This window comes from Oncorhynchus clarkii, chromosome 26 (genome assembly GCF_045791955.1).
Source record: "Oncorhynchus clarkii lewisi isolate Uvic-CL-2024 chromosome 26, UVic_Ocla_1.0, whole genome shotgun sequence".
NCBI lineage: Eukaryota > Metazoa > Chordata > Actinopteri > Salmoniformes > Salmonidae > Oncorhynchus > Oncorhynchus clarkii.
Window position 1 is genome coordinate 34,846,843 of NC_092172.1, and position 14,633 is coordinate 34,861,475.

At 42.2% G+C, this 14,633-nt stretch overlaps 1 protein-coding gene across 1 annotated transcript in view; it reads right to left on the reverse strand.

Moving 5' to 3' along the window:
• Positions 1-14,633, reverse strand: part of LOC139384483 (A disintegrin and metalloproteinase with thrombospondin motifs 17-like) — a 197,538-nt gene that overhangs the window by 77,043 nt on the left and 105,862 nt on the right. The window contains exon 8 of the mRNA XM_071129270.1: positions 9,942-10,047. Within this exon, the coding sequence (XP_070985371.1) occupies positions 9,942-10,047 (106 nt within the window). The remainder of the gene's footprint in view (positions 1-9,941; positions 10,048-14,633) is intronic.

The window sequence follows — 14,633 nt, forward strand, 5'->3', positions numbered from 1 at the left end:
CAGACACAACAGAACGTTGCAATAGGCCCAATGTTTTCCCATATTCTCCAGACTGACTTGCTATATACAGACACAACAGAACGTTGCAATAGGCCCAACGTTTTCCCATATTCTCCAGACTGACTTGCTATATACAGACACAACAGAACGTTGCAATAGGCCCAACGTTTTCCCATATTCTCCAGACTGACTTGCTATATACAGACACAACAGAACGTTGCAATAGGCCCAACGTTTTCCCATATTCTCCAGACTGACTTGCTATATACAGACACAACAGAACGTTGCAATAGGCCCAACGTTTTCCCATATTCTCCAGACTGACTTGCTATATACAGACACAACAGAACGTTGCAATAGGCCCAACGTTTTCCCATATTCTCCAGACTGACTTGCTATATACAGACACAACAGAACGTTGCAATAGGCCCAACGTTTTCCCATATTCTCCAGACTGACTTGCTATATACAGACACAACAGAACGTTGCAATAGGCCCAACGTTTTCCCATATTCTCCAGACTGACTTGCTATATACAGACACAACAGAACGTTGCAATAGGCCCAACGTTTTCCCATATTCTCCAGACTGACTTGCTATATACAGACACAACAGAACGTTGCAATAGGCCCAACGTTTTCCCATATTCTCCAGACTGACTTGCTATATACAGACACAACAGAAAGTTGCAATAGGCCCAACGTTTTCCCATATTCTCCAGACTGACTTGCTATATACAGACACAACAGAACGTTGCAATAGGCCCAACGTTTTCCCATATTCTCCAGACTGACTTGCTATATACAGACACAACAGAAAGTTGCAATAGGCCCAACGTTTTCCCATATTCTCCAGACTGACTTGCTATATACAGACACAACAGAACGTTGCAATAGGCCCAACGTTTTCCCATATTCTCCAGACTGACTTGCTATATACAGACACAACAGAACGTTGCAATAGGCCCAACGTTTTCCCATATTCTCCAGACTGACTTGCTATATACAGACACAACAGAACGTTGCAATAGGCCCAACGTTTTCCCATATTCTCCAGACTGACTTGCTATATACAGACACAACAGAACGTTGCAATAGGCCCAACGTTTTCCCATATTCTCCAGACTGACTTGCTATATACAGACACAACAGAAAGTTGCAATAGGCCCAACGTTTTCCCATATTCTCCAGACTGACTTGCTATATACAGACACAACAGAACGTTGCAATAGGCCCAACGTTTTCCCATATTCTCCAGACTGACTTGCTATATACAGACACAACAGAAAGTTGCAATAGGCCCAACGTTTTCCCATATTCTCCAGACTGACTTGCTATATACAGACACAACAGAACGTTGCAATAGGCCCAACGTTTTCCCATATTCTCCAGACTGACTTGCTATATACAGACACAACAGAACGTTGCAATAGGCCCAACGTTTTCCCATATTCTCCAGACTGACTTGCTATATACAGACACAACAGAATGTTGCAATAGGCCCAACGTTTTCCCATATTCTCCAGACTGACTTGCTATATACAGACACAACAGAACGTTGCAATAGGCCCAACGTTTTCCCATATTCTCCAGACTGACTTGCTATATACAGACACAACAGAACGTTGCAATAGGCCCAACGTTTTCCCATATTCTCCAGACTGACTTGCTATATACAGACACAACAGAACGTTGCAATAGGCCCAACGTTTTCCCATATTCTCCAGACTGACTTGCTATATACAGACACAACAGAACGTTGCAATAGGCCCAACGTTTGGCACCAGCTCAAACAGAAACCCTCTTAAAACTAAGACTAAACCTAACCCCTAAGGCAAAAAATTGCCTTTTTACAAGTGAAGACCGGAAAAAATGATCTCACTTCTCTGAGTTTTTTGTTGGTTTAGTATTCTTGTGAGGACTTTTGATACTCACAAGTATAGTACAACGTGTACACACATACACACCTTTAAATGCGGAAGACAAATTTAATTTGTACAACTGACTAGGTATCCCCCTTTCCCTTTGTATCTCTGCAACACATAACTAGACACACAACATACACTATTGCAACAGACAGTATAACATCCTTTGAACACGTATACATTCCTCTACACAACTTGAGCCCATCCTAACACACCTGTTCATTGGCTAAGGTCAGGGCCTCGGGGAAACTTCAACAGGAAAGAATATCTAGTGTACAGCTATACCACAGTAAGGATCTGTGTGCGTGCGTGTGTGTGTGTGTGCATGCGTGTGTTTCCTCTAAAGTCGTGACCTACATTCTGCAAATGAAAAACAACAACCCGTCCTGAAATCCCAGTGGCGCCTCAGAAACTAACAAAAACCATTGAGTGGAATGACTGGACTCCCAATGCACAGCCGTTGTTCCTGGCTTTAATTAAACTATATACAATTACATATTGAGAGCCATATTCCTCCATGTCCTCTGCGACACCAATAAGAGATCAGCCACACTAAAACCAAGATGACCACAGCTGGTCTGGGTCTGTCCTGCTACTTTGCTGCTGCTGGATACAGTTTAGCATTTTCCCCACTAATGGTTAAGGTTAATTGGGGGATCCAAGATCTGTTCCTAGGGGAAACGTTACCCGAAGCACCACACTGGAGAACCGCAAACTGGGTTGGAGTGCAGTGCAATTGGCCAGTCCCAAATATGATCATTTTGTCTTTCTCCAGATCTTTGTAGGCTCTGGTTTAGTGCAAGCAAACACATGAGGGTTGTGTTCAGTAGGCACAAAACTGAACACAACAAGTGTAGACCTTACAGTGAAATGCTTATGGAGTCTCTGACAATTATATGGGCTTTCCTCTGACTCCGCCTATTACATAGGCCCTGAGTGGCAGGAAGCTTGGCCCCAGTGATGTACTGGGCTGTTCGCACTACCATCTGTAGCATCGTACGGTCAGATGCCGAGCAGTTGCCATACCAGGCAGTGATGCAACCGGTCAGGATGCTCTCGATGGTGCAGCTGTAGAACCTTTTGAGGATCTGGGGACCCATGCCAAATCTTTTCAGTCTCCTGAGGGGGAAAAGGTTTTGTCGTGCCCTCTTCACTGCTGTCTTGGTATGTTTGGACCATGATCGTTTGTTGGTGATGTGGACACCAAGGAACTTGAAACTCTCGACTCTCTCCACTACAGCCCCGTCGATGTTAACGGAGGCCTGTTCAGCCCGCCTTTTCCTGTAGTCCACGATCAGCTCCTTTGTCTTGCTAATATTGAGGGAGAGGTTGTTGTCCTGGCACCACACTGCCAGTTCTCTGACACCTCCCTATAGGCCGTCTCATCATTGTCGGTGATCAGGCCTACCACTGTTGTGTCGTCAGAAAACTTAATGATGGTGTTGGAGTCATGTTTGGCCACGCAGTCGTGGGTGAACAGGCAATACAGGAGGGGACTAAGTACACAGCCCTGAGGGGCCCCAGTCTTAATAAAATCTTCTTAGAGCTAGGGTCTATTTTCCTGAATTTCCACCTGATTGATGTTTCCAAAGTAAACTGCCTGTTACTCAGGCCCAGAAGCCAGGATATGCAAAAATGGGTAGCATTGGATAGAAAACACTTTGCAGTTTCTAGAAATGTTAAAATGTCTGAGACTATAACACAGTTGATATGGGAGGCGAAATTCCAAAGAAAAAACAACCAGAGATCTTATAATGGAAAGCTATGGCTTCTATGTAATTCCAGCTCCCAGATTGCAATTCCTGTGGCTTTTTCTAATTTCTTTACTTTTCTATTGAACGTACTTCTTACCGTATGAAATATTATAGTTTATTTACATTTTAGGATACCTTAGGATTTAATAGAAACGTAGTTTGACTTGTTTGAACAAAATTTAGAGGTAGCTTTTTGGACTCCTTTGTCTGCATGTTGAATGATTGGATCACTGAAATCGATGGCGCCAATTAGACTTTTTTGGATATAAAGAAGAATTTTATCTAACAAAACGACCATTCATGTTGTAGCTGGGACCCTTGGGATTGCAAACAGAGGAAGATTATCAAAACTAGGTGATTTATTTAATCGCTATTTGTAATGATGTAATTTATGAAGCCTGTGCTGGTTGAAAAATATGTTGATGTGGGGCGCGGTCCTCGAACAATCGCATAGTATGCTTTCGCTGTAAAGCCTATTGTAAATCGGACAACGCAGTTAGATTAACACGAATCTAAGCTTTTAAACTATATAAGATACTTGTATGTTCATGAATGTTTTTTAAAATTACAATTATTTATTTTAATTGCGCGCCCTCCAATTTCACCGGATGTTGTCGACTGGTGTCCCGCTAACGGGACGCCTATCCCTAAGGATCAGTGTGGCAGACGCATTGTTGCCTACTCTTATCACCTGGGTGCGGCCCGTCAGGAAGTCCAGGATCCAGTTGCAGAGGGAGGTGTTTTGTCCCAGAGTCCTTAGCTTAGTGATGTCCTGGTCATCCGTCTGGCCCATTGGCTTTGTTAATGTTGACCTGTTTAAAGGTCCAGAACAGCTGGTGCTCTTGTGCATGCTTCAGTGTTGCTTGCCTCGAAGCGAGCATAAAAGGCATTTAGCTCGTCTGGTAGGCTCGCATCACTGGGCAGCTCGTGTCTGGGGTTCCCTTTGTAGTCCGTAATAGTTTTCAAGCCCTGCCACATCCGATGAGTGTCAGAGCCGGTGTCGTAGGATTCAATCTTAATCTTGTATTGACGCTTTGCTTGTTTGATGGTTCGTCTGAGGGCATAGCGGGATTTCTTATAAGCGTCCGGATTAGTCCGGCAGCTCTAGCCTTTAGCTCGATGCGGATGTTGTCTGTAATCCGTGGCTTCTGGTTGGGATGTCTACGTACAGTCACTGTGGGAACGACGACATAGATGCACTTATTGATGAAGCCTATGACTGAGGTGGTGTACTCCTCAATGCCATTGGAAGAATCCCGGAACATATTCCAGTCTGTGCTAGCAAAAAAGTCCTGTAGTATAGCATCTGCGTCCTCTGAGCACTTCCGTATTGAGCAAGTCACTGGTACTTCCTGCTTAAGTTTTTGCTTGTAAGCAGGAATCAGGAGGATAGAAAATTGCTCAGATTTGCCAAATGGAGGGTGAGGGAGAGCTTTTTCTATGTAATTGTGTGGAGTAAAGGTGGTCTAGGATTTTTTTCCCCCTGGTTGCACATGTTGGGCGGCAGGGTAGCCTAGTGGTTAGAGTGTTGGACTAGTAACCAAAAGGTTTAATGTTCAAATCCCCGAGCTGCCAATGTACAAATCTGTCATTCTGCCCCTGAACAGGCAGTTAACCCATTGTTCCTAGGCCGTCATTGAAAATAAAAATGTGTTCTTAACTGACTTGCCTAGTTAAATAAAGGTAAAATGTTTTAAAAAATGTATTAAATGTGACATGCTGGTAAAATTTTGGTAAAACTGATTTAATTTGCCTGCATTAAAGTCCACGGCCACTAGGAGCGCCGCTTCTGGGTGAGCATTTTTTTCTTTGCTTATGGCCTTATAGAGTTGGTTGAGAACGGTCTTAGTGCCAGCTTGTTTTGTGGTGGTAAATAGACGGCTACGAATAATACAGATTAGAACTCTCTTGGTGTGGTACTCTAATAATGTGGTACTCTAATAATGTGGTACTCTAATAATGTGGTACTCTACCTAAGGCAAGCAATACCTCGAGACTTCTTTAATATTAGATATCGCGCACCAGCTTTTATTGAAATAAAGACACACACCCCCACCCCTCGTCCTACCAGAGGTAATGTCTCTGTTCTGCCGGTGCATGGAAAATCCCGCTAGCTCTATGTTGTCCGTATCTTCATTCAACCACATCTCGGTGAAACATAAGATGTTATAGTTTTTAATGTCCCGTTGTTAGGATAATCTTAATAGTAGGTCATCAATTTTATTCTCCAATAACTGCACGTTAGCAAGAAGAATGGAAGGCATTGGGAGTTTACTCGCTCGCGTCCCCTTTTCCGGCGTCTTTTCTTCACGCAAAAGGCGTGGATCTGGGCCTGTTCCAGTGAAAGCAGGATATCCTTCTCCTCAGACTCGTTAAAGGAAAAGGTTTCTTCCAGTCCACGGTGAGTAATCACTGTTCTGATGTCCAGAAGTTATTTTCGGTGATAAGAGACGGTAGCAGCAACATTAGGTACACAATACGTTTTTTAATATTTTTAAATATTAAATATTAAAAAAATAGCACAATTGGTTGACCCAGGAGTGAACTGTATAAAGTCTTGGAGATTAAAAAGCGAAGTGTTTATTGGTCAAAGGTTTTAAAGGTGTACTATGCAGAAATCCTCCGCAATTTCCTGGTTGCTAAAATTCTCAAGTGGGTATAGTGTAGAGAATCGTTGTACCATCTAAACCGCTGTGAAATATATATTTCCATTACCAAAAATATTGTATTTTTACCTGTTTGAAGCTGGTGTACATAGAACAGATGTACCGCTTTTTCGACTTCTGAGACTAAAAAGCATTTTCAATTGAAATTATCCAATGAGTTTTCTTTTTAGTCCAGCTCTAGGCCTCATCTTTGTCCAGGAATCCGCCCCAGAGTGATACAGACAAGCAACAAATTGAATCAATTCTTCAAGGGCTGTGGATTGGACATTGATTTCCACTAGGAGTGATAAGTGTTTGATAAGAATGCACCTCCATCACCGACTCACATGAAGAGGAGTAACAGAGACGAGCAAATCAATATCTACTGGCTCTGTGAGGATGCGACCATCTGGAAGAGCTACTGTGTAACAGTGAATACAAAGCAACTACATAGTAAAAGGAAGGTGAGTACACAGTACACACTTAAACCCAGTAAAAGTATAGATTTCATGGCTAATTCCATGAGGATTTGAAACAGGACTTGTTTATTTTCAGTTCTACATACTCATCTGGCATAATGGTTGTAGATGAATTTCTCAGGTTAGATCTGTCTTTATAAAACAATGTATTCATAATGAATCACATGTGAAAGGTTTGAAAGCAAAACAACCGTGACCAACATAAATCATCCTGTTTCCTGTATCTCACCCTTGTTTTACTGTTGCCTTGATTGTTGAGAATTTATATTATTATTCATATATTCTCTTCCTACCAGTTTTTTACAGCGTTATGTTTTTTTGCAGCCCTTTCCTGTAGTTTATGGCCAAATCGCCTCTTGTGGCCTCATGGGTGGAATGTTATTCATATTTTTTATTTCATTATTCATAAATATGTATTTTTTTAAAGTAGAAAATCCGGTGTTTCTATATGAAACGGTTTTGTTATATTTCAGTCATCTGTGATGTACAGTGCCTTGCGAAAGTATTCAGCCCCCTTGAACTTTGCGACCTTTTGCCACATTTCAGGCTTCAAACATAAAGATATAAAACTGTATGTTTTTGTGAAGAATCAACAACAAGTGGGACACAATCATGAAGTGGAACGACATTTATTGGATATTTCAAACTTTTTTAACAAATCAAAAACTGAAAAATTGGGCGTGCAAAATTATTCAGCCCCTTTACTTTCAGTGCAGCAAACTCTCTCCAGAAGTTCAGTGAGGATCTCTGAATGATCCAATGTTGACCTAAATGACTAATGATGATAAATACAATCCACCTGTGTGTAATCAAGTCTCCGTATAAATGCACCTGCACTGTGATAGTCTCAGAGGTCCGTTAAAAGCGCAGAGAGCATCATGAAGAACAAGGAACACACCAGGCAGGTCCGAGATACTGTTGTGAAGAAGTTTAAAGCCGGATTTGGATACAAAAAGATTTCCCAAGCTTTAAACATCCCAAGGAGCACTGTGCAAGCGATAATATAACATTGGGATGCAAACTCACAATGTTATATATTTCAACTCTATATCTGACATGGTACAGGTGTCCTCTTTGTTTAAGTCCATAACCATGTGTGTGAGGTGTATACTTTTGTTTCAAGACTACCCAGAAACACTCTGTGTGACCCTGATTTAGCCCACTGCAGTATTAAATTACCAAAGTCATTAGCTGAAGTTTGTTGACTAAGTGCATGGTCACTGATAAGACCAAACTGGACTGGAAACAGCAGTGCAGTGTAATAAGACATCATATAGTAGTTTGGATCAGATTATCAGGTTGAAAGGAAGGAAAGATGCAACACTGAAGAATTGGAACAATGTCAAGGACAGGAACATGATAGCAGCACACACACACACACACGCGTGCACATGCACACACACACACACACACACACACGTGCACATGAACACACACACACACACACACACACACACACACACACACACACAAACATACACACACACACACACACACACACACATACACACACACGTGCACATGAACACACACACACACGTGCACATGAACACACACACACACACACACACACACACACACACACACACAGCCATCATGCCAACCTGAGCTTATAATCTTTTATGTGAAAATACAGAGTGGGGCACTTAAACCCAATTCTCTCTAATTAATATGTGTTTCACACACTCTGGACAATGGAGCCTTGTCAAGGTACAGTGTATTTGTGTGTATGTGTGTGTGTGAGTGTGTGTGTGTGTGTGTGTGTGTGTGTGTGTGTGTGTGTGTGTGTGTGTGTGTGTGTGTGTGTGTGTGTGTGTGTGTGTGTGTGTGTGTGTGTGTGTGTGTGAGTGTGTGAATGTCTTGTGCACCTCTGTGTCTGTATTTTTATAATGCTTACATGTGTGTGTGTGTGTGTATGTACATGCAGGCATGTGTGTGTGTCTCCTGTTTGTGCATGCAGCTTGGGTGTGTGTATGTGTTTATTTGGGCACCAGTGGGGCGTGCTCCATGCCAGTTCATTACCTCTCTCAGACATTAAACAAGGGGTCCTTGCACCCTCAGCATGGCTGCCCAGATATACTGCCTGATGAAAAGTGTGATAAATCCTTCTGGGCCTGGCAAAGCCACAAAGCTGTTGCTAACGCTAATATACTCTGGCATTTTGGTGTTGGCTCCCTGTCACCGCTCTATCAATGAGGGCTTTATTCAAGTAATACACACACACACGCTCACACACACACACACACACACACACACACACACACACGCTCACACGCTCACACGCTCACACGCTCACACACACACACACGCTCACGCTCACGCTCACACACACACACACACACACACGCACACGCTCACACACACACACACACACACACACACACACACACACACACACACACACACACACACACACACACACACACACACACACACACACTGTGCTATCCTGTCTTGAGTGAAGAAATGAGGACGCTGAACTCAAGTCTGTGTGGCTAGAGAAGAAGGAACAATGCAACTGATTATACCAGAGAAAGACTGCATCCCAAATGGCAACCTATCCAAAAATGGGCTCATAGGGCTCTGGTCAACATTAATGCACTATATAGGGAATGGGGTGCCATTTGGGAGGCAGTCAAAGACTGAAGTACCTGGGAACAGAACCTTACAGTACTGCCTATAATGGCTACTGTCAAAAACTATGTAATTACACTTTCACTTAGGAAAGAAATACACAATAATGATGATAATAGTGGTTCATTGACATGGAATTATCTATTTATGAAACTCTAAAACTGCTCTCGTATTTTTATCTTAACTATGGATACAGAAATAAACAAATTGTTTTGCCCATGGATACCTCAAACTGTGAAGTTATCCAGTACAAAAACACTTAAAAAGAGGCTGAAACTTTCATCCAATCAAGATGGAGTCTGACGATGACTTCAATTGTTAAACTGAGGAGGGTGAAGTTACCCCTAGATGCTGATCTTGGGTCAGTTTGGCATTTTCCCCACTAATGGTTAAGGTTAGGGTTAGGGTTGGGGGAGGGGATCCTAGATCTCTACCTAGGAAAAACTTGACGATTCACTGCTTTTGCTCAGGATAGACAAGTGCTCATTTTCACAGACAGACGTACTTGTGTCCCAGCTCGTGGGCTATGGTGAAGGCCAGGTTGAGTCCGTTGTCCTCGGCCAGAACACACTTCCTCTTGGAGCTGCACGCCCCTCCCAGATAGGCAATACCTAACGGAGGAGAGAGAGTGAATAGAGTGAGACTCGGGGAGACTAGGACCAATGTTCCCTCCCCGGGACTGCTGAGCAGAATAAATATCAGCCAGCGCAGAGAATCACAAGATTGAACTTAACTCAACTATCTAGTTTCCCAGTTAGTTAACACTATCAACGTTTCCCTTTACTGTGGGAATTGTGATCGATTGAAAGCAATATTAGCCACTTTCAATGCAACTTACCGAAACAAAACAAACTATGCAAGACGTAGTATGCAAAACTAACTATGCAAAAGATGTTGTTGTAGGCAGAATGCATTGGAGTAGGATTCTATTACACTGACAGGCACGACTTAGGCCTGTACTCTACAGAGACCGGTGCGCCATAACCAATCAGAGCAGCAGTAAGACCTATATGCAAATAGACTATTGCCATATACAGATCTGTGCCACTCACTTGAACTGGACTGTGTTTACAGCATGAGCAGTGGTGAGCGAGAGCTACATGTAGCAACGAGTGCACATTTGTACATGTGTTCATATCCTATGCTAGGTTGTGAGTTCTTACCCAAGTTATAGATCATTTGTAGTCAGCAATGGGAGAGTGATTACGTCTTACAAGAGCACAAAATGTGTGCATTTCTAGACATCTTTGAAAAGTGAGTCAGGTATAGGGCTTTTTTTGTCTTAAAGGGGCAGTGTTGTATTTTGAGACATGCTTGAAAAAGCTAAGTAGCTAATAGGCAGAGGGTAGCATTATTTTTTATGATTCTCTGTAATAATGGCATGGCAATAATGATGAATTTAATGTTTTATTTCGTAAAGTGGTTTCTTGCATCAAACAACACAACAACATTTTCAGTCACCACCTTGTATGAAGGACAAGTGGATAAACAGGTTAATGTCAAACCCTGCATTTTTTTCAAAAGTCTCATGGAATGTAGGCCTACATTGAACACCACACATTGGATGCTACTGTAGGCTGAACAACAGAACAGCTAATTTCCATGTTTAAATGTTATGGAATGCATTTTCACCATTGTTTTTGATGGTATGCCATTCTGGTAGGCCTACATTGTGATCAAATCGCCACAGTAGACTACTTGACCACTGTTAAAACTAACTCAAAGCGGGTACAGCCTCAGTGTTCGCAGTAGATGCTCGCCGGAAATTGCACAGTATTTTGACAACGTTCAAGTTTGCGCTCAGCTGACCTGAGATTTGCTCAGTGACGTTTTTTGAGGGAACATTGACTAGGACTCTGGAAAGACAGTAATCACTGGTCTGACTGGATCTGAGTTAATACAGTAACCACTGGTCTGACGTGACTGGATCTGAGTTAATACAGTAATCACTGGTCTGACGTGACTGGATCTGAGTTAATACAGTAACCACTGGTCTGACGTGACTAGATCTGAGTTAATACAATAATCACTGGTCTGACTGGATCTGAGTTAATACAGTAATCACTGGTCTGACCTGACTGGATCTGAGTTAATACAGTAATCACTGGACTGACTGGATCTGAGTTAATACAGTAATCACTGGTCTGACGTGAATGGATCTGAGTTAATACAGTAATCACTGGTCTGACGTGACTGGATCTGAGTTAATACAGTAATCACTGGTCTGACTGACTGGATCTGAGTTAATACAGTAATCACTGGACTGACTGGATCTGAGTTAATACAGTAACCACTGGTCTGACGTGACTGGATCTGAGTTAATACAGTAATCACTGGTCTGACGTGACTGGATCTGAGTTAATACAGTAATCACTGGTCTGACGTGACTGGATCTGAGTTAATACAGTAATCACTGGTCTGACGTGACTGGATCTGAGTTAATACAGTAATCACTGGTCTGACTGGATCTGAGTTAATACAGTAATCACTGGTCTGACCTGACTGGATCTGAGTTAATACAGTAATCACTGGACTGACTGGATCTGAGTTAATACAGTAATCACTGGTCTGACGTGAATGGATCTGAGTTAATACAGTAATCACTGGTCTGACGTGACTGGATCTGAGTTAATACAGTAATCACTGGTCTGACTGACTGGATCTGAGTTAATACAGTAATCACTGGACTGACTGGATCTGAGTTAATACAGTAACCACTGGTCTGACGTGACTGGATCTGAGTTAATACAGTAATCACTGGTCTGACGTGACTGGATCTGAGTTAATACAGTAATCACTGGTCTGACGTGACTGGATCTGAGTTAATACAGTAATCACTGGTCTGACGTGACTGGATCTGAGTTAATACAGTAATCACTGGTCTGACGTGACTGGATCTGAGTTAATACAGTAATCACTGGTCTGACTGACTGGATCTGAGTTAATACAGTAATCACTGGTCTGACTGGATCTGAGTTAATACAGTAATCACTGGTCTGACTGACTGGATCTGAGTTAATACAGTAATCACTGGTCTGACTGGATCTGAGTTAATACAGTAATCACTGGTCTGACTGGATCTGAGTTAATACAGTAATCACTGGTCTGACGTGACTGGATCTGAGATAATACAGTAATCACTGGTCTGACGTGACTGGATCTGAGTTAATACAGTAATCACTGGTCTGACGTGACTGGATCTGAGTTAATACAGTAATCACTGGTCTGACTGGATCTTAGTTAATACAGTAATCACTGGTCTGACGTGACTGGATCTGAGTTAATACAGTAATCACTGGTCTGACTGACTGGATCTGAGTTAATACAGTAATCACTGGTCTGACGTGACTGGATCTGAGTTAATACAGTAATCACTGGTCTGACGTGACTGGATCTGAGTTAATACAGTAATCACTGGTCTGACTGACTGGATCTGAGTTAATACAGTAATCACTGGTCTGACGTGACTGGATCTGAGTTAATACAGTAATCACTGGTCTGACTGGATCTGAGTTAATACAGTAATCACTGGACTGGATCTGAGTTAATACAGTAATCACTGGTCTGACTGACTGGATCTGAGTTAATACAGTAATCACTGGTCTGACTGGATCTGAGTTAATACAGTAACCACTGGTCTGACGTGACTGGATCTGAGTTAATACAGTAATCACTGGTCTGACGTGACTGGATCTGAGTTAATACAGTAATCACTGGTCTGACGTGACTGGATCTGAGTTAATACAGTAATCACTGGTCTGACGTGACTGGATCTGAGTTAATACAGTAATCACTGGTCTGACTGACTGGATCTGAGTTAATACAGTAATCACTGGTCTGACTGGATCTGAGTTAATACAGTAATCACTGGTCTGACTGGATCTGAGTTAATACAGTAATCACTGGTCTGACTGGATCTGAGTTAATACAGTAATCACTGGTCTGACTGGATCTGAGTTAATACAGTAATCACTGGTCTGACCTGACTGGATCTGAGTTAATACAGTAATCACTGGTCTGACGTGACTGGATCTGAGTTAATACAGTAATCACTGGTCTGACGTGACTGGATCTGAGTTAATACAGTAATCACTGGTCTGACTGGATCTTAGTTAATACAGTAATCACTGGTCTGACGTGACTGGATCTGAGTTAATACAGTAATCACTGGTCTGACGTGACTGGATCTGAGTTAATACAGTAATCACTGGTCTGACGTGACTGGATCTGAGTTAATACAGTAATCACTGGTCTGACTGACTGGATCTGAGTTAATACAGTAATCACTGGTCTGACTGGATCTGAGTTAATACAGTAATCACTGGTCTGACTGGATCTGAGTTAATACAGTAATCACTGGTCTGACTGGATCTGAGTTAATACAGTAATCACTGGTCTGACTGACTGGATCTGAGTTAATACAGTAATCACTGGTCTGACGTGACTGGATCTGAGTTAATACAGTAATCACTGGTCTGACGTGACTGGATCTGAGTTAATACAGTAATCACTGGTCTGACTGACTGGATCTGAGTTAATACAGTAATCACTGGTCTGACTGGATCTGAGTTAATACAGTAACCACTGGTCTGACGTGACTGGATCTGAGTTAATACAGTAATCACTGGTCTGACGTGACTGGATCTGAGTTAATACAGTAATCACTGGTCTGACGTGACTGGATCTGAGTTAATACAGTAATCACTGGTCTGACGTGACTGGATCTGAGTTAATACAGTAATCACTGGTCTGACTGACTGGATCTGAGTTAATACAGTAATCACTGGTCTGACTGGATCTGAGTTAATACAGTAATCACTGGTCTGACTGGATCTGAGTTAATACAGTAATCACTGGTCTGACTGGATCTGAGTTAATACAGTAATCACTGGTCTGACTGGATCTGAGTTAATACAGTAATCACTGGTCTGACCTGACTGGATCTGAGTTAATACAGTAATCACTGGTCTGACGTGACTGGATCTGAGTTAATACAGTAATCACTGGTCTGACGTGACTGGATCTGAGTTAATACAGTAATCACTGGTCTGACTGGATCTGAGTTAATACAGTAATCACTGGTCTGACGTGACTGGATCTGAGTTAATACAGTAATCACTGGTCTGACGTGACTGGATCTGAGTTAATACAGTAATCACTGGTCTGACGTGACTGGATCTGAGTTAATACAGTAATC